The 26,420-nt window shown below is 38.5% G+C and overlaps 1 protein-coding gene across 1 annotated transcript; it reads left to right on the top strand.

Moving 5' to 3' along the window:
* The first annotated feature begins 478 nt into the window (after positions 1-478).
* nf2a (neurofibromin 2a (merlin)) lies at positions 479-23,709 on the top strand. Its single transcript, XM_026344179.1, has 16 exons — positions 479-1,229; positions 2,381-2,506; positions 2,635-2,757; positions 5,153-5,236; positions 10,222-10,290; positions 10,445-10,527; positions 12,819-12,894; positions 13,481-13,615; positions 14,031-14,105; positions 14,329-14,442; positions 14,714-14,836; positions 15,193-15,410; positions 16,836-16,941; positions 18,707-18,825; positions 19,758-19,917; positions 23,430-23,709. The coding sequence occupies exons 1-16, from the start codon at positions 1,116-1,118 to the stop codon at positions 23,478-23,480; spliced, it is 1,776 nt and encodes a 591-aa protein (XP_026199964.1). The 5' UTR covers positions 479-1,115; the 3' UTR covers positions 23,481-23,709.
* The last annotated feature ends 2,711 nt before the right edge of the window (positions 23,710-26,420 follow it).

Genomic DNA, 26,420 nt, shown 5'->3' with positions numbered 1-26,420 from the left:
CTAACACATTATGACCTACTATTATGAATTAAACCACATGACAATACATAAAGAGGTTAAATGATCCTCACCCTTACCAACTGCACATTGTGATGCTTATTCATCAATGCAATTACTCATCTATAAAAGTTAAGCTGATGTGGCTGTTACTGGACATTTTTACACTGGGCCAATAATGCATTTACTTTTACATTTAGTCAGTTGGCAGGTACTTTGAAAACTCATTTCGTCTTCAAATGCTTATTCTGGTTTACCCAGACTCATCATAAAATCATAAAATTGCTTGTTTTTATAGCCAATAATTCAAAACATAGTACCATTAAGTTTGTGATTGTAAAATTCAAAGAAAATAATGCAGTCTTCACAGATTTTGGCTTGTTTCCTTAAATTATTAATTCAATGTTAAAATAGTTGCTGATCACTTTGTGTCTCCCGTTTTAATATGCTCTTGAACGCAGCGCATGTTTTGGATGAAACATCCAAATAGTTAGCAACAGTTAGCTAGTTAGCGCAGTTTATAAGCAACAACACAAGTGTCCACACGTCTGCAGAAGGAATAAACTGGATTTATCATCTCTCGGACGCACAGATAAAAACTTAGACGGATGACTTTGTTCGGTATTTAAAGGCGTGTCACTTTATCACAAGACAATGGCTTTTATTGATATGTAATGTGAAGTTAATGTAAAGTTAGCTAACGTTAAGCTTAACTTAGTATGTGGTAACCTGACGATAGCTAACGTTAGTAGCCGAGGACCTTACTCTGTATTTATCACCTAATGTTAACTGTATTTATAAACTTTGTATTAGTTGGTAGCTAACGTGGAATTACCAAATAAGTAATAGCGAGCTAGGTAAAGTAATAAAGTAAATGTGAGTTCACATTTTGATGGAGTTGCTTAAAAGCAAACGTCTACCTATAGATAGTTCAGCGAGCTAAGGATACCACAGCTCGTCGAGCTGGACAATCACATGTAGTAAAGCTACACCTGTAATTATCTTTAGATAACTAAGCTATGCCAGATGAACAGAGCAGACACAATGCGTTGACGGTGCACTCAGTTTGTAGGAATTAACGACTGTGAATAGTAGTAGTAGTTAATTAGCAGTTCGCCATGGCAAGTGCCTTAGCAGCCAAACTGGGATTTAACTCGCTGCTGAGAAGACAAGCCAAAAACTTCAGAGTCAGAATCTGCACAATGGAGTCAGACATGGAGTTCAGCTGCGAGGTGCGTCTGATTTCATTCAAATTATGAATGCTCTTTAGCTAGCTGCCACATTAGTAGTGGTCCTAGTAACAGCACCACACATCAATTAGCATGCACAGTATTGCAAATATTACCTCATCCTGTGTTTAATCATAATCTATAATGACAACTGAATTGTAGGAACAGTTCACCCAGGCGACAACATTGACCATTTTTAAGAAATAAGTTTGAGTTTAAGACACCAGATGGCAGCAGGGAACTGTAAATACACGCAGTAGGTGTAATGAGGCTGTTCATTACAAGACCACTGTATCTATTATAATTTATATCTGCCTTTTGCAGGAAAATGTAGTAATCGATCAGTTCCTGATGTAGTAAAGGGCTTTGCTTAAATGCTAAGAAAGAAAGTGTCCATCATGAAATAGTGTGTGAACTGTCATGATGTTGATATACTCCATTTTATACAGTATGTTTATGCTTGTACAGTGTATTAAAAATAGTGTGTGGCTTGGTTGATGATATACCAGAGCTTGAAGGCATCAAAATGACTTCCAGACACCATCCTTGTGCTCAAAGGGGAGGAACCCTGCCAAAGTTTGCAGTTGGTAATTATACAGGGCAATGCTAGTTGCAGGTTTCTATTTTCTGTGCTGGGATGATAATTGTATCAATTATGAGTTTTGTAAACAGCATTTAACAGGGATAGGTCATATAGACAAAATGTTCATTGAGCCTTGCACAGGAAATTTCTGATTAACCTTAGCTGCCCACTGCTTGGTGGAGCTGATACTCTAATTTCCTCCCATTTTTAATTCAGTTTTTTTCAACCTTGAATGCATGTGACACTAGCTTGCACCCTGAGTTAGCTCAGAGGCTAGAGATGAAAGCTATCTATATTGGACATGTGTGCATGATATGCCTCCGACTGGATGACGGGAACATGTATGGTTCCCTGCTTTGAACCAAAGACTGTGGTTATAATGGAAATGCTAATATATGTATGTTCAGTAGATGCATCATCTGGATGGTAATTCAACTGGATTGAATTAGAGGTTTTAGTTTTTTAGTATGTTATAGCATAATATTATAGAATAAAGTCACCTTCAGTGTCAGACTAAATCTGTTAATTCAGCATTTTTTGTCTCTCTATCTAAAACATGTATGTGTTTCAGGTCAAGTGGAAGGGAAAAGACCTTTTCGACTTGGTATGCCGAACTCTGGGACTGAGGGAGACATGGTTTTTTGGGCTCCAGTACAACATCAAAGACACAGTAGCTTGGCTAAAGATGGAAAAGAGGGTACGTGATTCTCATTTCATAACTGGTCTTGTTAACAGCCACGAGCCATGTAAACATCAATTAAATGGATGTTGCAGCCATGAAAAGGAAACCATGCAAATGCTGATTTCTGTGGTTCATTGTTGCAGGTTCTGGATCAGGAGGTACCACAGGAGGAACCAATAACCCTTCACTTCCTGGCCAAGTTTTACCCTGAAAATGCTGAAGAGGAGCTAGTGCAAGATATCACACAGCATCTCTTTTTCCTACAGGTAAATATAGGAAGGTAACTGCAGCCACATGGTATAAACCTCTTCTGACTGTCAAGGCTTGAAGACCTTATGAGGAGGCTCTTTGTACACTTGGGACTGGGACACTCTCTTCTTTCTCTGCTATTTTTTTTAGTTATAATTGCCACAGGCATACAGGTAAACCTGATATCCAACATGAATCTCAGAAGCAGCTGTGGATTACTGCCTGGCTAGTAGGCAGACACCTTTCTGTCCTTCATCTTTCTACCCTGAGGGGGTGCTGGCTTTGATTCTTTAAAAGGAAACATTCTTAAAAGTGGATGTAAACTTTACCACTAGATATATATACCTAAAATTATAACATGAGCCTTCAAATTCTCTTTAAATTTACAATGATCCATTTTACTCTTGCATACAAGGCACTTGGCTGGTGTACTGTATTTGTGCCTTCCTTCCTTCCTTATCTGATCCAGTGATAAAGGGGGCATTCACAGAGTTTCTGACAAGTTGTTCAGCAGAGCACACTGTAATACACTTTTTTTTCCCCCATTGTCCTGCTCTGATTGTGTGCAGCCATGTGAAATCAATGTGCAACATATTACTGCTGCCCTTTCTTTCCACTTAATACTCCCAGGGGAATTCCCACAAAGCCTACCACACCATTCATCTCAGAAGAGATGAGATTTGGAATTGCGCTTCCATCATCCAAAGATGCCAGACACATTTGTCAATTACCTATTAGGTTTTAAAACCTCAGTTATTTTTGATTGATTGAGGCACTTATCTACTTAAGGCATATTAAAAGTCTCTCTATGTCCTTAATCCATTTAGAGGTAGTTAATACAATTTAAGGGAAACCTTGGTTAAAAATATATTATAATCGACAAATTACTCAGCAGTAAACAACTAAAAGGGGCAAAGAATATACTCCCCCCTCCAAGTATTGGAACATGTGACTGACAGGTGTGTTTTGTTGCCCTGGTGTCCCTTATTACATTAATTAAGGAGTACGGGCTTTATTGTTCCAATACTATTGGAGTGGAGTGTAAATGTGTTGAGCCTTGCATCGCCTGTCTGCTTATTATGTTGCTTTCATTAATTCCCATAATGTCAGGAGCAGGCCTGTGTTCAGATAGTGTCACAGGCATGACAGCTGGATTAGTGCTTATCAGAAATGATCACCGACCCGGATACAAACATACACACCCACCCCTTACTCCTTTTAGACCACTTACACAAAATGGCACATGCACATCTTTGTCACCTCGGCCTGCAGTCTTCGCAACAACACATTCTCATTTGTAAACCAGATTGCAGCCTCTGCCTCTTAGTGCTTACCATGATTAGGGGCTGTCACCTCTGGCTCCACACCTTTGTTAGTTCAAAACAAGAGAAGACAGCATGACTGGCTTTGCCACTGATAAGGTTTGAAGCATTAAATTGCTCACTTGCATAACTACAGTTGAAGCATGTTTGTGCTGACTAACCCTACAATCCGACTTTATGGTCTATGTAGTTATGCAAGTTTGTGATTCAATTAGTTTGACGGGTGATGGAGCTTGAGTTGTGACACCTGGTGAGAAGTGACACTTTAATCTGAAGGGAGGTTGTTAAAGGGGATTTTCCCAATTTTAAGAATTGTTGTTATTAGTGTGATCCATGACACTTAATTCAGCACTTATAAACGTAAACCACTCTTTCCTTCAACTTTACATGGGAGACATAAACCTTGAATTTGGCACTCTCACTGAATAGAGTGAATTTATACACACATAATCAGCTGTTCCAGGTTGTGCAGAAGTAACACACATAAAAAAATGTGGCATTCTCCTTTATTAATCATTTCTGTCTTGTTGTTATTTTGTGTTGATGATACTCTTGGAGTAGCTTAATGATAATATGAAATACTAGTGGTTAAGGTGCATATTTCTTTGCTTGGTGTCTAATACACCCCCATGTGGCTGTGTTACTTAGGTTTTACAATATTTATTTGGCACATTTTGTCCTACTTCCAGACCACTCTGAAATGAGCAAGTAGCCGTGTACTTTAGTGGTAAGTTTATCTACACAAGTTGCAGCATAAAATTATATGCTTTTGTGGCTACTGAATATTGGTTGTTGAACTCTGTGTAAACCAAACACAACAAAAACACAATGTGAAATGAAGGAAATAAAATCCTGACTGTCATAACTTATCAGAAAGTTCAGTTTCAGCTTGCAGTGTGAAGTGAGTATTTTTCCCTGTGTTTGAGATCATCAGTCCGATTCAGGTATTTCAACTCATATGAATCATTTTGCTCTTCTTGTGTAGATCAATTTACTGGAGACCTACTGTATTACTCAAACTGAAGCCATGAAGCAGTTGTCCAGATTTATAAAGATAGTGATAAGCTGATTATATTTGGTTATTCCTTAGGTAAAAATGAAGATCCTTGAGGAGGAGATCCACTGTCCACCCGAGGCCTCTGTGTTGCTGGCTTCCTATGCTGTCCATGCCAAGGTTAGTATTAAAATTTAAATAGCTTTATTGTCCACCTTAGTGAGTAAAGGATAGACTTTTTTCTTGCCTCACACTACAACAACATTATCATAATTATCAGAGTTTGAAAATGAGAGATATCAAAGTTTATCAAAGTTAAAATATTAGAAACATTACAATGATCAAAGCTGTTAAAGTTTAAATATCAGTAGTATAAAACCTACCCTACCTTAAAGGTACGCTGCTTATCTTTTAATTATTTATTTATCCATACTTTAAAATTTGCATTACCAAGTGACGACTTCTTCTCCTCAAACATATATTTTAATTTCCTGTTTCTGATGAGGTGCCGACAGATGTCAATCACTTATTAGTAAAGATGCTGCAATTTTAAATGTTTCGGCCAGGAGTTTGAGTGTTATATTTAATTTGAATGTCACATTTGATATAGTGTGGATTTAAATCAGTTTGAACTGAGGAAATATGTTTGGCCATCTGGAACTGCCTGCAGCATATTTTGTTTGCCTACATCTTAAGAAATTAATTCTTTCTGGCTGTAAATGACTATATATTTAACAAATCTGGGATCTGTGAGCTGCTTTATAAGCAAATATTTGTTTATCATCTCAAATGTATCATATTGTTAGAGTGTGTTATTCCTTTCTTGGTACTACAGGTGGACTGCATGCTTATATCACCTGTGGGTTTGACTATTGCAGTCTTCTTTGGACACCCCCCCCCCAAAAAAAAGCTATTAAGCAGCTACAATTGATCCAGTGCTCTGCTGGAACCAGAAGAGCACAGTTTCCATCTTAACTAGCTAGTTTAGGTTTTTTCAAATTCCATTACGATTTCTGCCGGCACTTACCTTAAATGCTTTAGATGTACAAACCAGAGGCCTAGGTGCTCTGGAAGTAGCCTTTTAAATGACAGGTTTAAAATGCAGAGCAGACACCTCTGCTAAAACAGCACCTACTTGTTTGTTAAACTGAGGATGCAGCAGCTGCTGAAAAGGTGCAGATAAATAGCGAAGCGATCCAGTTTGGTGACCTGGGGATTTAATAGGATTTTTGCCATTGATTACATTTTGACTTTTTTGCTCCAAGACCTCCAGAACACACGGGTTATTTGAAGATACATGTAAAGCAGGATCTCCAATTTTTTTTCTTGGGAGGAAGTCGCTGTCCCTGTGAGTAGAACCCAGGGCACATTTGATATAAAGGAGCCAGTTAAGTTGTTTCAGGTATCTGCTTAGAACAACACCAATGAGTTAACGAGAGCTTTGTGTATGTTAAGCTGATTGAGGCAGAGAATTGTGAATGTGATCTATGCAGCTCATTAGAGGTTCTCTTGGTAAAGTTAACGAGACAGTTTATTTTAATATAGATTATATGTTATATTGTCCAGCCCAGCTCAAAGCTGACCTTTTGTAAACTGATTTTCACTAATATTGTGTTTATCATTGTAATTTTTACACTTGTCCTGTTATCTGTATTTTATTAATGTGTGTCTATACTGTTTGCTTTTATTAGCACTATAAACTGCTTTATCTTAAATGAAAGGCACCGTGTACAAGTTTTCACTGATTTATTTGTGGGGGATCAAACAACAAGTTACCTGAAGTCTATGAAAATTTCTCCACAGGAAACGCTTCCTTAATAAACCACAAGCGATCTCAGTCGTTTTGGTTGAAGGATCTCATCTCTCTGAAATCCCCAAGAAAAAAGATAGGGAGAGTGAGGTGCAGCTTTTTGACAGGCGGACAGGGTCTAGTGAGACCGGAGCTCTACCTCAAAGATTTGGCCAAGAGCCCTGAGAGACTTGCTTTTCCCATGCCAATTTAACAGGCCTAGGTTAAAAGAGACTGTGTGGATCAAGAAAAATCAGCAAATAAGCTTGAGACTTGTCCTCTATGCTGTCAGAACTCTCAATCTGGAAAAAAAAATACAGTCTGTTTTCATTTAATCAGCAGTCCACTTTGATTAGAGCCAGTGTGAATAAATTGGGATTGTAAAGGGGAGACAGGTACATGTTTAGCAGTGCAGCTGCTGAGAGGTTTTGGCAGACTTTTCTCTTTCCCCTCATCATGAGGGGAAAGGGGATTTTTTTTTTTTTTGTGCAGAACCAATGTGAAGCCCTGGCAGCAGAGTATACCGCACAGTGGGGTCTACTTTGGTGCTCTGGCTCACATTTAATTATTATTATGCCAGCCTGAACATAGCAATAAGGACTAAGTGCAGTCCAAGGCAGCCTAAATGTTTTGAAGAGATTCTTAAAAATGATTTGAATCATAACTCTGTTCAGGTATGGATGGTCACACACAGTATCAGTGTGTGTAATCAGTTTCCAGTCATAGCGAGAGTGCTGTATAATTCACAGCGAACGCAGTAGGAAGCCATAAAAGCTACCATTACCTTGTATGAAGTACAGGGAGTTTATAAGGAGAGGGAATAATATAAATTAGGCATAGTGGAGGAATTTGCGTTCACACAAATTTAAATTTGCACAAGCTATTTTGCGCATGAGCAGGTGAAGATATAGATACAGTGGGGTCACATGTTCCCTGTTCAACAAAATACTGCATTATTTCATCACTCAGATACAAAACTATGTATGTGGTAAAGCCCACTATTTATAAACCTAGACATACATAAAAGCATGCAGCCTTTGGCATTTTATTTGACATCATTATGGACTGTTAGCTAACAAACTGCAGCTTTATAACGCTTTGATTTGGGAAATTATATATCCATCCATATGTAGAACATATGCTTGTGGTAACTGAACAGGGTAAAAGTGGGAGTGAGGTAGTTGGAATTGTCAGATTTGAGTAGACTGTATGCAGAGCCTGTTTGCTGTGCGAGGCTGATGATGATGCTTGGTGAAAATCAATGAATCACAGAAATAATTTCAATTTATTCTGAGAGTGTACCAGATTTCATAACAACTCCCCCAACAGTTGAAACATTTCCACAAAAACTAAAATGTGCACCTCATGGCAGTGATACCAATGATGCTGCTAGTGAGGCTAACATCAGAGAGAGGATGTGAACATAACCTTAGTTTTGGTGTGTAGTCATCTATGGAAGTAGACTAACAAATGTCTTCCAGCACATCACTGGAGTAAATTTATTAGCTAGATATGAGAAACCTGCATTTTTCACAGTTGTACTATAAATTTAATTTCTTTAAAGTGACTAGAAGAAACACATTTCCTAAATTTAGGAAGAGGCTCAATTTAACAGCTTATATCCATTATTCAGTATTTACTGCTGCTGGTGTTGTTTGTTAAATGAAAATATTCACTCATATCTGTCCTTTGAGAATCATTTGTTGCTATAACTTTGGGGTAATGGGCAATAGAAAGGAGTGTAATTAGAAAGCCTTTGAGAGCAATGTCAAAATGTCATCTTGTTTACCTTTTTAAGTCCATATTTTATCAACTATGTAGCTGTTACAAACAAACAGGCGAGGAACTGAAGGTGTAGAAACTGCAAGGATGGAGAAACTGAGGGGAAGGGATTTAATTAAATGGCCCTTGCCTTTTCCACTGTGTTAGCTACTGCACCGGTGTTCCAGCCTTTCCGGTCTCTGTGTTGAGCTTATTAAATTCAGGTCTCTTAAATACTGTTTTCAGACTGCAGAAAGAATCCAATTTAATCTTTTAACAAAAGTGACACTATAAACATAACACAACACAACAATGCAACATAAAGTATTAGTTAGCGGATTAGAACCTCACAGGTGGTCCAAAGCTTCTCATTTATTCTGCAAAAATGAGGAAAAATGCACTATTAAAAAGAAAATTCAACATCCTCTAAAATAAATTTGCAGTCACTTGTGATTAGATATAATGAATTATGTTCTCCTGAAGTTCATCAAGAGAAGGCACAGTTTCTTTACAATATATACCTACACATATACATTCCTCAGTGGTAATGTCAGATTTCGGTATCGTGCTCTAAAACAGAGAGGAAACGAGTCTTTTAAGACTAACCGTTTTCCATTGATGTGCAACCAAAAGGTTCAGCAGTCATAGAGATAACAGCCCCTCAGAGTCAAAGACAAATATGTCCTTTTCTAAAGCCTATTATTTGCATCAAGGTTTAACAATCATTGTGGTGGCTCTCGAGTTTTAGCACTTCACAAGGATGTTCTTAACAACTACTCTGCAAAATAAACAAATAAATAAATAAATAAAAAATTTACACTCAGGCCTTCAATGTCAAGACTCATAGAATTCACAATAAAATGTATAATGTTTTAAGTTACTTAACCAAGTGACAGAAGTCATATATACTATTTCAACGCCATGTTTTCAATTTGTCTTGTGAATTCAAATAATAATAGTAATAATGCAAAACCTCATCTTCTTCAATGACCTCTTCTAACCTCAGCCAAAAGCTTTAATATGTAACATTGCAAAAGAACAACCTTATCTCCAGCGGGGGTCCTACTGGAGGGGACCAGGCAAGTCCTCCTCATGCTTACCTTGCCTTTGCATTGTATCTTGTACCTCACTTGTAAGCCGCTTTGGATAAATGACTAAGTGTAAATGTAGGTAAGTGTTCATATTACCCTAATTACCTAAATCTACAGTCATAACCCACTTTCTAAAATGAACCTTATCTGTCCACCAATTTTTCAGTAGCCTAAAGGAACATCCCTTTACAAACATGCAGGGTGTAATTTGTAGCCCAGCTCTGTGATAAAAGGTGATCGGTCTCAGTTATAGAGTATCTAAGAGATTTCTCTAATAGCATAATTTACACTGTCTCCCAACAACTGGGACACTGGGTGTGCAGTACACGTTAATGACCTGTGGGCAGATCAGCCTCTATTCATTCTCCAAGATAGCCTTTTCCTACCTGTGCTGTAGTTTGATCTTATGAGCTGCCTGCTCCCAGGAGAGGAATAGTCTGGCCTGTTACCGGGGGGGAGGGTGGAGAGTGGCCATTATTTTGGAGTGATTTTAATCCCCTTGGCATGTTTGCTCTATTTTACAGTATGGAGACTACGACCCTAATGTTCACAAGACTGGCTTCTTGGCTGAGGAGGAACTGCTGCCAAAGAGGGTAAGAGAATGTTAGTTGTACTTATTGTTGTTCATAAGGGAAGATGATTGCGCTTTTGCCTTCATCTACATCTGTACTTACGTCATGACATGATGCGCTGCAATATTTACTGCGTGCATTCATAGGTATTTATATCTGAATCTCTCAATATCAGGTGATTAACTTGTACCAGATGACAGCAGAAATGTGGGAGGAGAGGATCACAGCATGCTATGCAGAGCACAGGGGCAGGACAAGGTAAAAACTGCTTCACTAAAGGGTACTGCTGCAAAGTCCCCCAGCCGTGAACACAATTCCAATCTTTTGTTTGTATGCAAAAACTGTTTATGCTAACAAATAAGTTCATATTGTCAGTGAGATGCAAAAAGACGGAAGGTGTCGCAAGAAGTGATGACATTCAGAGTCATTTTAACATTTGTTGTTGACTTTGAAAATGCACCATGATCATCACACCACCACACACATGAACAGTCAGTAGCCCACCTTACCACAGCCTAGAAACAGTAACTTAAGTATAATTAAATACACTGCCTATTCACAAGAAAAACCAATCATCGTAGCTTTTTTGGAGAAGAGATGCAACAACGTTCTTTAGCATGGAGCAAGTATATCATGTTGAAAATGATGTGAAAATGATGTGAATGCGCTGTGATTGGTTTCATAAATCGAAAAAGGCATGAGAATCAAAGTCCGTTGTTCTGTTGTTGCACTTTGCTCCACCGCTACGCCGCACTAAGTTGAAAATGGATAGGGAGTAAGTGTGAGGGATGTGGAGTGTCTTAAAAGTCCCGTGGGTGGGGAGTTTTGTGCTGTACAGCAAATTGAGTTCTAAAAGCCAGAAACCTCAGTGCTTGGAAAAGTAATAACTGAGTCACTGGTGTTGATCAATAACCCTTTCAACCCCAGCAGAGGGAGTGGAGTTAGTGGTCCTGACAACTTTAGCATTTTAATTGTTTAGGAAATGATGTAGTGTAGTTGGGCAAGAGGAGGAATTTGATGACTCTGTTTAACTGAATTCAAATATTTCAGTTTCAGTGTTGGAATTCCAACATATGATTGTTGTTTTAGATACTTGTCTTTGAGAAATATAAAATGTTTTATCCATGCTTGTGTTGTAACTCTAGGGACAGAAATGTTTATCAGTCTGAAATGTGTCAACAAATGTTGGATGAATTCCCATGACAAAGGTTGATGGTGTTGCTGGTTCATTAACTTTTCATTTAGCACAATTATCATTACCATTACACTGGTTAACGACTAAATATCTGAAAAAAAAAAAACCAACAGTTTTCCCATTCCCACGAGCCTCAGCTGCACTTTGCACTGTGCTTTGTGTTAATCACGGAGTGTTTGACAAACTACTATGCTAACATAATGCTTTGCTAGCTAAACATCAGAATGTTAGCTCTTATCCTAGTGACATTTTTAGCATGCTGTTACTTACATTTAACTCTAACCCCCAAACCTGGCATTGCTGAAGAGGCTTTGTCATTTCCACAAATCCCTGTTGTCACTGAAGAAAAAAGCAAAACTTTTCAAATGTGAAATATTTCTTAAACCCAAGCAATAAAATAAAATGATCATTCAAATTCAGAACAGTCTCATTAAAGACAAGCAAAATGAAAACTCCAACTCAATGTTCAGAGCTGGGTTTTGATACTTTACAGCATCAGTAGGATTGCGGAAATGTTGATAGCTAAAAATTATTCAACTTCACAGTAATATCCAGTCCCAGATGACATTATACTATTAAAGGTTTATTTAATCTATATATTCATTATCAGCACAAAATCAAGTTGAGTTGAGTGACTCATAACTGATGTGCATAATGCATGTTTTTTTTTTTTATACAGTGCAACTCTTTGTACTTTCGCAGCATTAATCAGGCATTACCATTTAAATTCCCTCTGACCTACAAGTCAGAATGTATTCACTGTTCAGCCTAGTTAAGATTTGTTTACTTGGCATAATACTCTTGCTGGTTAAAACTTTGATGAAGCTTAAATCTTCAAATTTCCAACCACCCATATCAAACAGCCAGTTATTAAAAGTTTAGGCGTCTGCATGCCCTGATTTTTCCTCAGCCATCAAAGTATGCTAATGTTCTTTTTTGCTGAGTTGACCCTGAAATCACAACAGATCAGCAGAGCAACCAAGCTGCAGAGAGAGGAAGAAGAAAATAGTCTGATGCATTTGTTTTCTCTGTTGCAATATTAGAGTCTTGGAGGCATCAGAATACTTCTTATTCATCAAGCACAACCTCTAAAGCCTGTTAGCAAATTATAGTTGTGTTTTGTGTCAGTACTGCACTTATGTTTTCACCCTTGCAAGAGCTGTGTGGCACAGTTTTTATAGATCACACCACATGACAGATGCTACACACAAAAGCAGGGGAAACAAGGTCTGATGTTCTTTTTTTTTTTTTTCTCAATTTCTGCACATCCTCTTCCCCCTCCTTCCTTCCCTCTCTTCTCCATTCCCTTGGATCCCTCTCAATCTCTTTCTGTCTCTGACTGTCTTTGAACCAGGGATGAAGCTGAGATGGAGTATTTAAAAATAGCTCAGGACCTGGACATGTATGGCGTCAATTACTTTTTAATCAGGGTGAGCCAATGCTGCTTCGCTATATCTTTACAAAGTAAGCCAATATGGGAGATTAAGAGGCGTGTCAATTTCATCGTGGTGTTATAAGAGGAAGTGGAAGAACAGCAGTCTGACTCCATTGTTTATAATTCACACTTTACTTAAATCTTCTACTTGACTCAAGCATTTTATAAACTATTTTCTTTGATAAATAAATACGTTTTTTCTGCTGGTGAGTCATAATGAAAACAAAACTGTATGAACTCTTAAAGAATTTCATTTGCGGTGACCCTGGCCTTGATCAATGCATTCTTTAAAAGGCCAAGACATTTTGAAATACCACCACCAAATCAGTCTCAGCTTACGTAATTCACTGTAGCAATAGTTTTCACATAAACAAGCCCAGACTGCATATACACCCCACAAGTGGCATTGTTCAGCTCAGCTCTAACAAATAGTTTTGGCAAGCAGAGCCACTGCAATTCCACCTCTGAAAATGCAAGTACAAATTAATGTTGGCTGGAAGCGTGGTCCCACAACTGCTCACCACATTCCCTTAACAGACGGCTAGTAGAAATGATTTGTTTACTCTCCTGATGTGGTTTAGAATAAAAAGGGAACAGATCTTCTACTGGGAGTGGACGCCCTAGGTCTGCACATCTATGAGCCAGACAACAGGCTGACACCCAAGTGCTCCTTCCCTTGGAATGAGATCCGTAACATCTCTTACAGCGACAAGGAGGTGGGACAATCTGCTGTTGTACTTCATTGTTAGTCGGACAGTGCTTTGATTGTAATAAAGGCTTAATTATCTGCTACAAGTTTATTAAATGTCAGAATTAAATGAAAAATGTCCATGTCTATTTCCTGAAGCCTAATGTTATGTCAGCACTAGATTTCCTTTCCCCCAATTAGTTCAAAACCCCTGAAAAAGTTAATTGCCAGTGCTATAAACACAGATGTCCTCACATTTCCAAGTTGTAACCTTTTTCTCATTTTGTTTGGAAAATCAAAATGCATAGTATGAGAATAGTTACCAATTAATTGTCAGTTGATTATTGCAGTGTTTTTCAAAGTGCAGCACAGAGGTGTATCTTTTTCTAGTTTTGTTTCTGTTTTAATCAAATGCTTGGTATTCTTGTTTCCCTAACATTTAGTTTACTATCAAACCTCTGGACAAGAAAACCAATGTGTTCAAGTTCAACTCTTCAAGGCTGAGAGTCAACAAGTTGGTGAGTTCAACTGAAATGAAAAACCTTGTTTTGATCGTGGCTGGTAAATATGGCCTTTTCACCGAATGTGTTGCCAATTTGGAAACGATCATTTTGGTTTGTTGGTTATAGTTAAGATAAAGTAAAATGCTGAAAGCGACTGGTAAATTAGGGTTTCTAGATGTACCAAACACTTTTACATATTATAAATAGCATCATCCTTGGTTATGCGTCTCTTGTGCAGATACTCCAACTTTGTATAGGGAACCATGATCTGTTTATGAGACGACGACGGGTGGACTCTCTTGAAGTGCAGCAGATGAAGGCTCAGGCCAGAGAGGAGAGGGCAAGAAAACAGGTATTGATTTCGGAGAAGGAGACGACCTGACACAAAATGCATTCTTATGCAGTATTTGTCTTTGATGTGTTGACTTAAATACTTCACAGCAGTGTTCTGTGTTGTAGAAGGGATGAAGGACAAGTCCTAGGATACTTCTTTTTTTCTTGTAGTAGAAAAAAGTAAACTTCTTACTTTTTAAACTTTTTCAAAACTTTCAAAACAGAAGGACCTGCTTCCGTATTTTCACTTATTCCTCTCACCATATCGTCCATGTGTCTATGCTTTTCAGGTGGAGAGGCAGCGTCTGCAAAGGGAGAAGCAGCTGCGGGAGGAGGCAGAGAGAGCCAGAGATGATCTGGAAAGGAGGCTGATTCAACTGCAGGATGAGGCTCACATGGCCAACGAGGCCCTGGTAAATCTCTTCAGTGGTCAGCTTAAATCAATATACACAACTCAGTTGGCTGTCATGTATACAGTACACCAGTTTATATTTGATTTTTATTTTGTTAAATTTTAGTCACCTTGCCTCCTCACTTCATGATCTATGGTCTCTCCAGCTTTACTTGTCATGTACAAATTATCTTTCCCATAATTGTTTCTTACTGTCGCCTCTTTCCCTTCCATCTATCTTGCTCTTTTTGTATTTATGTACATTCTCCCGTCTTTCCGTGAACCTTTTTTTTTTATTTTTCTTCTTTTTGTGCCCCATTTCCCCAACACTTCAAATGTTCACATTTTCCCCTCTCTACCCTTCCTGCTCCTCTCCAGCTGCGTTCAGAGCAGACGGCAGACCTGCTGGCTGAAAAGGCCCAGATCGCGGAGGAGGAGGCGAAGCTGCTGGCCCAGAAAGCTGCCGAGGCTGAGACAGAGATGCAGCGCATCAAAGTGACTGCAATTCGTGGCCAGGAGGAGCGGCAGCTCATGGAGCAGAAGATGCTAGAGGCAGAGATGCTGGCCCTCAAGATGGCCAAGGAGTCGGAAAGGAGGTGGGAGGACCAGGTGGACAAATGTGGAATTTGCAGCCATACATGCTGCAGTCAACATGCATCTGTTGGCCGATATGTGGCTTTGTCTCCATCTTTCTCATTCCCACAGATACACACACACACTCTACATTATTATTTTTACATCTTTAAATAACTTATTCCCACATCTTATTTCCCACGGGTTTTTTTTTGTTTTGTTTTATTTGAAATGTGAATCCCTCAAACCGAGAAGCTGTCTTATAGGAGCATCAAACTAGCAGTTCCTAAATAACTTCATAGACCTGTGAACTTCCCAAGTGTTTTTGAGTAAGGTTGAAAGGCGACGTGCACAAACACATCGCTGCACATCAGTTTGCTCAGCAGCACAGACACTGGTGTGCTCTAAACACAGAGCAAGGCAACACAGCTGCATTTAAATTGCTTGATCAACGAATAAGAACTTTTAACTTGTTTAAAAACATTTAATTTCAAGGGCTTTGTTCTAGCACTGCAGCTGAAAATCAGGTAATCATGCCGTTACAGCCACACTGCTGCACACAGAAGCAAAAGGGAGAAAGCTTTTGTTCGACAGCTCTCCCACTAGGTCTGAGGCACAGCAGTTAATTTGTGCTTGTTAATTGTTAGAAGAAGCATTGGTTGGTGGTGGGAGTTCTTATCAAACACATTTTTACTACACTGTAAAGCTCTACGGTGCTTTTGATCTTTTGATCTGTTTTTTATGTATACATTTTGCCATTTGTGGTTCAAAACAAGTACTTAGAATATCTGCTGTTGACCTTTTTTTTTTTTTTTTGGAGATCAGATGAATAAGGAGATCAGGACTTGATGAGTATACCTCCATCAACACTCTGTAAAGCTCAGGTGCCTATCTACTGCAGCGAAGAACTTTAATCATTTTCATAATAAAAAAGTATACATAGATACTAAGAATATCACTTCACATCCGCTACTTTACAATTTATTAGGCAATCATTTCAGATGGGCACCATTAACCACTTGCCAGTAACTGCAATTTCTCGATGAGCACTTTCCTGCACCAGAGAAATTTAAACCCGTGGCACTCAACATGTAAATGACTACGTCCACTCAAACCCTTGAGGCACATAGCTCCCCCACATCAACGAGGAACTGCTGAGTGTTCAGGAACACAATCAAAAGAAATGTAATCACCTGCATATAACATTCTTACATCACCGTGTGCAAACTTGATGTTGGGATAATGGAGTCCGAAATTATTGTCTTTCTGTGTGATACATTGATCACCTGGGTAATAAAGTGACATTCCTGGTTCTTCAAGTACCTACATGCTGATATATATATAACATAACATATTTTTGGCTTCAATTTAGATAATTCACTTTCCTTTGAAGGACTCGAAGGTGAATTAAGGTATTAACTGCATCTGTCTGTCTGTTTGTCCCTCAGGGCCAAAGAGGCTGAGCAGCTGAGACAAGACCTGCAGGAAGCCAGGGAGTCAGAGCGCAGGGCAAAGCACAAGCTGCTGGAGATTACCAGCAAGCCAGTCTATACGGTAACAGATCTGGGACACACACTCATGCTTACAGCACATGGAGATACATGTAGTTGCACAAAAGTAATGGAACAAACAACCCAGTTGAAAAGTTGATATGTAAATGTTAAACAGTAATTAAATAGGTTGAAAGTATGAAATGACTGGTTTGTCTATAGGTAGGAAATAAATGAGAGGAAGTTCTGATTGAACAGTTCTTAAAAGCATCCATAAGCATACTGTGTTGCTTATTTGTTGGATTATTGAATACAGGCAGTGAATATGATTAGAGCTGAAACTAACAATTATTTTTACTCTCACTTTTAATTCTTTTTCATTTTATAAAACATCAGAAAACGGTGAAGTTCTCATCATCGTATTCTAGAGGAGAAGATGTCTTTTTGTTATTAAACACACAAATCTTCCATTCATTATATTCACAGAACAAGAAAAGCAAATTACATTTGAGAACCTGGAAAATCTTTATAACATAAAAAGTTGAATGATTAATTTATATAAAAGAAATTGCTGTGTAAGATTCTTGAACACACAAACACAGCTGTGCTGTGTGTAAAAGTTGTATCTCACCCCCCTGTTAATAATAATAATAATAATAATAATAATAATAATAGTACAAAGATTTGTGGACAACCCAATAAGAAATGCAGTAATAAAAAGTTAAAGCCTCACAAATATACAGTAATATACTGTAAATATATATAATTAGAAAAATGCACAGGTACAAAACATAAGTACGCATATTAGAGGTATGCAATGCATAGATAATACTGCCCATAACTGTACTGAACCATACATAGAGCCATGTCTCATAGAAAAATATGGTGTACTTTGTCATTAGTAGTGTGAGCTGCTACTGCTTGTATCAAAATACACCATGATTTAACAGGTGTGACAGAATTATTTTGACTGCTAATAGCACATATATGTACTTACACACACTGACACATGTAAGCGTGTTCCTGCAAAACCACACTGAACAAACAGAGGATACTTGTATAAGAACAGGCAACACATAAGCCAGCCTACACAAGAGCTTGTAACATACAAAAAACAAAAACAAAACACATTTACACCACACATTTATCTGCTCACACACGTGTACACACAGAGAAACATATTGAGATGCTGGCCACCCATAAAGAACTACTCACTCGTAAGCATATGAATGGATCTACACACAGGTACATACACACATGGTGCACACTTATACAAGAGGCATACTACCACTGAAATGTCACTATTTCACCTCCTGAGTGAAAAATCTTCACAAATACACACACAGCTTCAAGTAAACCATTTTCTACTTTCCTGCTTCCTTCGGTCTGGTTGAATTGCCCTTTGTGCTCTGCCAGAACATATTTATGTTGAATGTATCCAGCCTGTAGTTTGGATTCACAGCAACTCAACCAACAGATTTACATTTATATTGTATATTAGGCCCACTTCTTCTCCAGGTCACAAGTGGCCAGTGCACTGTAGATGTTTGGACAGGATCAGAAAGCATATACTTGTGTACTCATGGTGTTTGACCATGTGGTGGGCATCTTGTTTCCTATATCCTATATCATCCTTTTGTTCTCTGTTCTCTGTATCCACATTGTGTTCTTGGGTCATATCTTTTCCATGCATTATACATGATCTACTTTTCTCTCGTCCAGTATTTATCTCAGTTCCTCTCTATTCAGTTGCATTTTCCACTTTATTTCTGTCAGGTTGTCTACATCCCTTTGTTCCCTCTAATCTATCCTTCCATCTGCCTTCTTAGTCGCCTGGAATGCTGCCTGACAGCATGCCTCCTGACCTAAGCTTCAGCAGGGAGAACCTCAGCTTTGACTTTAAAGATACCGACATGAAACGGCTGTCCATGGAGATTGAAAAGGAGAAGTGAGTGACCAGTCCTACTTTGCTGATATTTTGTGTCTCAGCGAGTTGGCATTTTACACTTTGTGGTTAGCCTCATTGCAGTGGAGAATTAGGTATTGACATGATGATTTAATTGTTAATCAGCGGGCGCATTAAATGAAAGATAAATCTGGCTCTTTTAAATAGCCTCAAACTGTGTTTTAGATAGGTCTGACTGACTCATTGCAATGTTGTATTTAGAGAAACACCCTCACTACTGATTCAGGAGTTCAGATGAACAATTCACTCTCTGCATTAGCTGCCACTTATGTCGTGTCCAACCATTTTATTTCCCCTAGCTGTATCAGTAATTACAGGCAGGAAAAACTAGATTTAGATAAGTGTGACCCTGTCTGTGGTATTTGTTAGTAATTAGGTTTAAGGCTAAAAATAAATAAACATGAGTTGAGGGACTACAGTTGCAATATTGATGGTTAACTGGTCATAGAACTGTGATGGAATTGGATAGAAAATAAAAAAGTTGTGGCACCATGAGAAATATTTTTTTCTAATCTTATTTTGTATAGTTAACAACCACTTACTATAGTTATAGTAGTAGCTATAGTAGTACAAGTACAAAGTTTATTGAAGTTTCCTGAAATTGCAATACTTAACCCATGTCCATCAGTCTATTTACATGACATTTTATTATTCGAATTCTTCAGTTCACTGATTCTTAATTTGGTTTCAGAGCAAAATACCTCAAGAAAATTCCAAAACTCTGAGTATCACTAATAACTAACTTGTAAATAAAAGCATATAGAGATTTTAGAAATATTTCTGTATCAGAGAAGACTTTCAAGAAAGTTATTTTAGATGCAATTTTCCTAAGTTAAAATCTGCTAAACTCATATGAAGTGATTATAGATCTTAAGTGTAATCTGTCTCACCATCTGCCATTAATCAATGTTTAGGGTGGAATACATGGAAAAGAGCAAGCACCTGCAGGAGCAGCTGAATGAGCTCAAGACAGAGATTGAAAGTCTGAAGATGAAAGAGAGAGAGACTCCTCTGGACATCATTCACAACCAGAACACAGAGCAGGGGACCAGCAAGCACAGCAACTTTAAAAAGGTAGCTACAAGCTCATTTGTATTGTGATAAACACAAAAACACACATAATACACACAAACTTATTCAGTATATATTTCTCCAAAGTACAGTGTGCAGATATGAAGCTTCCTATTCATGCCTGCACAAAAACAAAAACGTTATTACATATACCAAGAGCCAGATATTCACAAGTGGAAATATTACAAATAAAATATCAATAATTGTAACTGATTCATGTAGAATCTATGTATATGTATGTGGTATGTATACAATTAGCAAAGACCGATTTTTCAAGTTGAATTTTAGCCTTAACACTTGTCCAATCATCTGGAAACACATTTAAATGCTGAACTATGGATCTTACACAATCTTTCAAGTGTAACCGTCAGAAATCTTCCTTTCTCGTACAACACTCCTGCCTCAAAATCATATTATTTTAAGGTTAGGCATTGATTTTCAAAGTAACACTTAATAGCAGTGTCCTCCACTTAGCTCCAGGTTGATTTTTCAGCCTTAAATTTCTTCTTTGATTGAGCCCTCTGGGGGAGAAAGAATCATGATTCATCTCCTAGCATGACCCCTAGAAGTGCACAGTGATTACTGAGCATAGGTGTATAAAACAGATTGTTGCAAAGCACAGGAGAGAAATGTGTGTTTTTGTATGCAACATATGTCGGCTCCAAAAGTTGCTCCATATGTCTACAGTATTACAGTCTCATCTCTTTATGGCTGAATATGATGTCTTTTTTTACACCCTGGTTTAGTAGTGATATGAAACTGTGACAGACTCCTTCAGCTTGAGGGATATTTCAAAATTGATTGGTCAAACGCAGAATGGAATTATTATAAAAATAGATTATATTTCTACTGTCCTCTGATGAACCGGCAGATTAGGCTCATTCTCCTTTATCTTCCCATTTCAGTGTCTAATTTCAATAGAAGTATCAAATTTGAGTTATGTTCTCAGCATATTAAACAACAAAAAAAAGCCCACCCCTCCTCTGTTTCTCCCAGTGTAAAATATACTAGTTGAAGGGACACTAATTGATTTTTGCTTGGTGATTAGTCATTTAGATGGATGGGTGCATTTCTGGCACGCAGGGGGACAAGGAGCTAAGTTAAAAGTGTTGGTTTAATTGAACCAGAGGCCACTGGCATTCATCTTGTTAGCAGGGGAAGGGGCGGAGTACACGGCATTACAGGGACATGGGAAGAGGAGTCAAGCGAGGGGAAACTAAGTGAGCTTTGCCAAAAGAGATGAGAAGTTCTGGAAGGTTCTGAAATGTTCAAAGGATGGAGGAGTTTGAGGGAGGCTGAGTCAGGAGTGTTGTGCTGAGAATATACTCTGAAGTTGGTGACTAGAGAAGAGCAGAATGCAAAGAGAGTGGGGAAAGAAGAGCAGAGGGATTATGGAAAGAAGCACAGAACTCTGAGCCAGAGGCCTCAGGACCAGCTGTACCCGGGGGCAAAGTTTTCTCTGTCCAGACTTCCTCTCGCCTCCAGATGATTAATGAATGGTTTCTTAACACAGCTCAGCGCCTTTGCACTTCTAGCAGGACACAGGTTCTGCTCTGTGAGCACCGGGCCTGCCAGGAGAGCTCATTCTTAACAACTGAATCAGAACACAAGAGCTGCAGTGATTCTGTGTCAAGTTTCACTTGAGAGGAATTTCTTTTTTTTATATATCGCAGTCCATCCAGACTGTGTGAAGCAGCACACAAAGGAGGTCAAGCATCAGGGTAACTCTCATTGTGCTAAACAACTTACAGAAGCATTTCTTTTCTGCAGATAGCTTGCTGTTGTTCCATTCACATCATTAATACCCAGGACACTGAATAAAGAGTTGTGACTTTCTCCTGCATGAGGAATGTGGGCAGTGTGGTGTGGAAGGCTTGAGAGTTAGACATAGCTGAACACACTCAGGCTTTCACACACACAAGTTTTATTCTGGCTGCTTGTCAACAGGGACAATAGAAGGTGATCAGTAAACATTACAAATCCATTCCCCTCCCACACATTATCTGTTTGGATTTGCTTAAGTCCCTCCATCTACACATTCCCCAGAAATAACCTGGATTTCCCAAACTGTCCTCCTTCATCTCTAGTCCAATAATTACTTTGGCAGCCGCTTTAATTCCCTTTACCCTACAGATGTTAAATAGAGGAAAAGTTTGCCCAGCCAATTTGAAGTGGTGCTTTTCAATGCAGTATTAGATTATCTATTGCTAATCTGTGCTGAAGAGTTAAAACACAGCCAGTGGCCTGAAGTGTCCGATCACCAGCTCTTTTAAACTTGGCACGAGAAACAATTCCAAGTATTTTCTCTGATATTGATCTTCCACCTGCCTTTTCTGGATGACTCTGCAGTAGTAGAGAGACAAAGAAACAGATTTGCTTTTCTATTAGTGCAAGTGGTAAACCCTGATCAAGGGGGATTTTAATTTCAGTTGATGTAATTTAGGATCACTCTAGGACGTATCAGAAATTCACACATACCATCAGAGATTTATTACAAGCAGAATAACCTTGGAGTTTCTCTTCAGTAAACACACAAAAGTGTACTCTCCAATTATCCTCTCTGTATAATCACTTATTGTTTTGATTAGTAAAGGGAAACAAGTCAAATCCCACGTTTAGCTGAAGTGCAGTGTGGTTTCTAGTGTCTTTTTAAATTTCCTATGGTTTTCATCAGAGTTACAGCTAACAGCTAACAGCTAATCTAACCTCATTTTTAATTATGTCCGTATTATTTTGTGCAGGTTAGTAAAGCTATCAAGTATAACTTAGGTCTGGATCAAATGTGATTTAGGGCGATCCTTTAATCCGCACAATGCAGGAAATTTTAATAGTCTAATGCCAGGTTCAGACTACATGAATTTTTTTTCTCTGATGTGACAGTGACTGTGTCAAATTAGGCAATTAGTCATAAATTCCCTGCATGATTTGGCCAAAAGATATGACAAATCACAGTTTGCCATCTTTGATGATTAGCAAGATGTCATTGAATGGAGATGCTTGTATTCCTACTGTATATGTTTTATCTATATAAGCACTCTCCATTATTAAGAGGACATGACGGTAGGTGATAAGGTTAATGCTAATGCAAGTTCTCACTTGCTTAAGTATATTTTTAGTCTGTCACGATAGTCTCTCAAGGAAACATCAAAAAGGCAGTGGTGTTGTTGCCACAGCTCTGCAAACCATTCCTCTTTTCCACAGTTCCAACTCATAGCAACTTTAATTCGTCTTTCATTCACAGTTAGTGGGGACTAGTACTCAGTGTTAGTCAAGCAACAAAGGTCAACAGCATAAACCAAGAGGTTTTGAGTGCACTCCTAATACAGTGGTTTTAATGGTCTCTAAAATAAGATGATCACATTCTGTGGGAAAGGGAAGATGATGATGTGAGTGACCCTATTCTCCAATAAGGATTTACATTTGATTACTTCTTTCTTTTATATTCTTGTCTTGTTCTTGTCCACTTTCACTTTGCATTAAAAGCCTCATCAGCTGTGTTTTTGTCTCATCCACAGCTAACACTACAGAGCACCAAGTCCAGGGTGGCCTTCTTTGAGGAGCTTTAAACTACATACCTGTAAAGTCAGAATGCACAACTCTAATTTCCTCATCAGTTTAAATGACCATATTACAAGACCTTAGACCATGACCCACATCCTGGGATCTACTATGGACCACTACAAAACACTGCTTACATAAACTGATCGCTGCCTCGATCTGCACCAACAACAGGCGCCTCATGTGTGGCGCCTCAAATGGATGCATACATAATGTTCCTGCACTAAATCTGGGATTAAAAAAAAAAAAAAGTGTGCATGTTTACAGTGAGAGTGTGTGAATACAGCACATTTTCCGTGAATATTTTTTTTGAAGTGAACTTAGATATCAAACAATAAAGGTAGGTAGATGCAAAACAAACAGAAAAAGGGTTTATAATGAGATATTTGCTCATGTTACACTGGGTTTTAATTAGACAGCATTTGTGTAATTTTAAAAAGGCTGTTATATCCAAATGGGATGGCCAGTTTTATGTGATTTTCTAACAGGAGCTTGCCACTGAAGGATAAAGTTTAACAAGGGAGTAAATGCTCAACCATTCCTTGACCTATATATTTAATATTTAGTAACTATATCCAGCAGTATTCTACATGTAGGTTAAACTTCTGTTAAACACTGACCATTAATTACATTCCACTTTATTCTAAATGCCAACATATTCCTCCATACAATATATTCTTTCTTTCCTTAATAACTTTATGCTAATGCGGTTTTCTCGTTTCAAGGGAGTGGTTAAATGAAAAATGGAAGGTTCAGGCAGTAAATACAGGGCATTTCTTTGTCACTATACATTATGTGAGCCATTTATTGCTAATAGTTGGAGTTGATGAGCTGTGGTGAATCATAAGCTTGTTCTCAACACAAAAATCGAATACTGGGATGTATAATAAGAAGAATAAGGATTTTTCCTTAGTTGAGTGTTTGTCTCTGTGCCTTTATGGAACTTTTTTGTGGTGAACGTAGACAAAGTGTTACACATGAGGCCTTAGATCCTACGTTTACATCTTGTACACACAAAGTGTTAGATGTCTCTAGCTGCCTCAAGCAGCTGATTAAGGTGTGCAGGGTGTATGCAAGGCACAGAGTGCAGTACGCCCTGCTCTTGAAAGTGAAGAGACGATCATTTGTGTTAGGCGGTTCTTAGAATTCAAGCTGGATGAAGGAACTGTGATTCTTAGATGTGAGCTGGTGTCACAGCTGTCTCTCTCTCTTCTCTCTTTTTTTTTGTAAAGACAACCACTTTTTCAAAGATGAATTTGCATCTATTTTGAATTAATGTGTATTTTGAATTAATGTGTTCTTTCCCTGTGAAAGCAATTTATTTTTGAGAATTATAATGTGAAGAAAATATGGATTTGTTTTTCTTCTTCTCTGCATTTAACAAGGATAGTAAGCAGTATTTAAAATGAAACATTGGATGAAGTTACAGTACCTATATTTCTACATATGCATTGTAACTGAAATATATCTTTTGCATGTAAAATAAATAAATATCAGGTTTGACTGATGTGTGTGTGTGTGTGTGTTTTCTGCCATTCAGAAATAGCTTTGTCTTCTTTTGGCAGTCTTTGATGAATGTCAGCTTTGATATTGCCAGTGCCAAGAGCCTCTTCCACCCGACCCAAACAGACATCCAATTACACCTTTGAAATGAATCAAGTGTTATGTAAGCACCCTCCATCTTGTGTCAGATCACATACCCTGGTTGCTTGAGTGACAAGGTCTTTGTGTGTGTGCTTGTGTACTTGCAGCTGCGTGGGTGAGTGGGGTGTGTTGCACGGCCCGTGCACTTGTTTTTGTGCTGCTGTGGGTTGTGTCACCGCATTAACCCTTTAACGTGAATCTCTAGCCGTTGTTTTCGGGTCCCTGAGACTGACAGCTCTCTGATGATAAGGCGATAAGGTCAGAGGCCTCTTCACAGCTCTGTTACCTCTGGGCTTAGGTGGAGAATGGCCACCCTTGGCTTGTCAGTGGTGTGACAGAGAGGCATCTTCTGAAGCCAGCTCTTCCTAAGAGGTGTGGGGCTCCGAGCAGGGTTTGCAGGCGACTCGGCAAACCAACAGACACAAAAATTCTCCTCCACTGCAGCCTCCCCTTCAAGGCTGCCCTCTGAAACGGGCCAGGAGCAGGGAAGGAAAAGGGAATGAGATGGCAAGGATCATATCTTTTGTCATTTATGCCGTCTCTGGGGATCACAGTTGACGTCACGCCTGCACACACACTGGTACACACAGAGTTATGCTTGTCTTGCAGCAGATTGACGAAGGTTCTCAGTTTACTGCAGGGTGAGGGGAGTTGATGGAGACTGCACTGCACCGGCCAAGGGATTGAGTATAAAACAATCACACAGTGGGAAGGGAAAACTTGTGTGTTAATCCAGGGCTTATCTCCATTCGAGGATCCAAATCAGCCATCGAAAGAAAGATACAGTAACAGTTTATTGGCACCACTGTTTGTGACTGTGACAGAAACTGTTTTATTATAGAGCGTTATAGAAACAGCCCAACATAACCCTGCACACATTTGTTTTAGCTGCAGCTCTCACAATGCATGTATGGTTACCAATAGCATATAAATCAAGTCTACTCAGTTCTCTCAATAATTTACATTTTAATAAAGTGTCATTCATAAAGCTTGTTATCTATCGTATGTCATACATTAATGAACATTTAACATAAACTATATGTGATAAGGACTATTCGTACTTCATTGAAAATCATTTGCTTTATTTGTTACCACTGTCAATGTTGGAATCTACCCACACATGACTCACTTTACTAAGTAATTCATGGAAGTTTAGATACAGATAAAATTCTCTGCAGACTCCTGCATCTACTTATTGTATCTGAAAATAACTTTAACTAACTCAGTGCTCCATCTCTGTCTCTGCCTTGGTGCACCAAAGCATTTCCTTTCAAATGCTCATCTGCAGTGGCCTTACATGACAT

This window comes from Anabas testudineus, chromosome 9, assembly GCF_900324465.2.
Source record: "Anabas testudineus chromosome 9, fAnaTes1.2, whole genome shotgun sequence".
NCBI classification, from domain to species: domain Eukaryota; kingdom Metazoa; phylum Chordata; class Actinopteri; order Anabantiformes; family Anabantidae; genus Anabas; species Anabas testudineus.
This window is presented reverse-complemented; position numbering and strand designations above follow the sequence as displayed.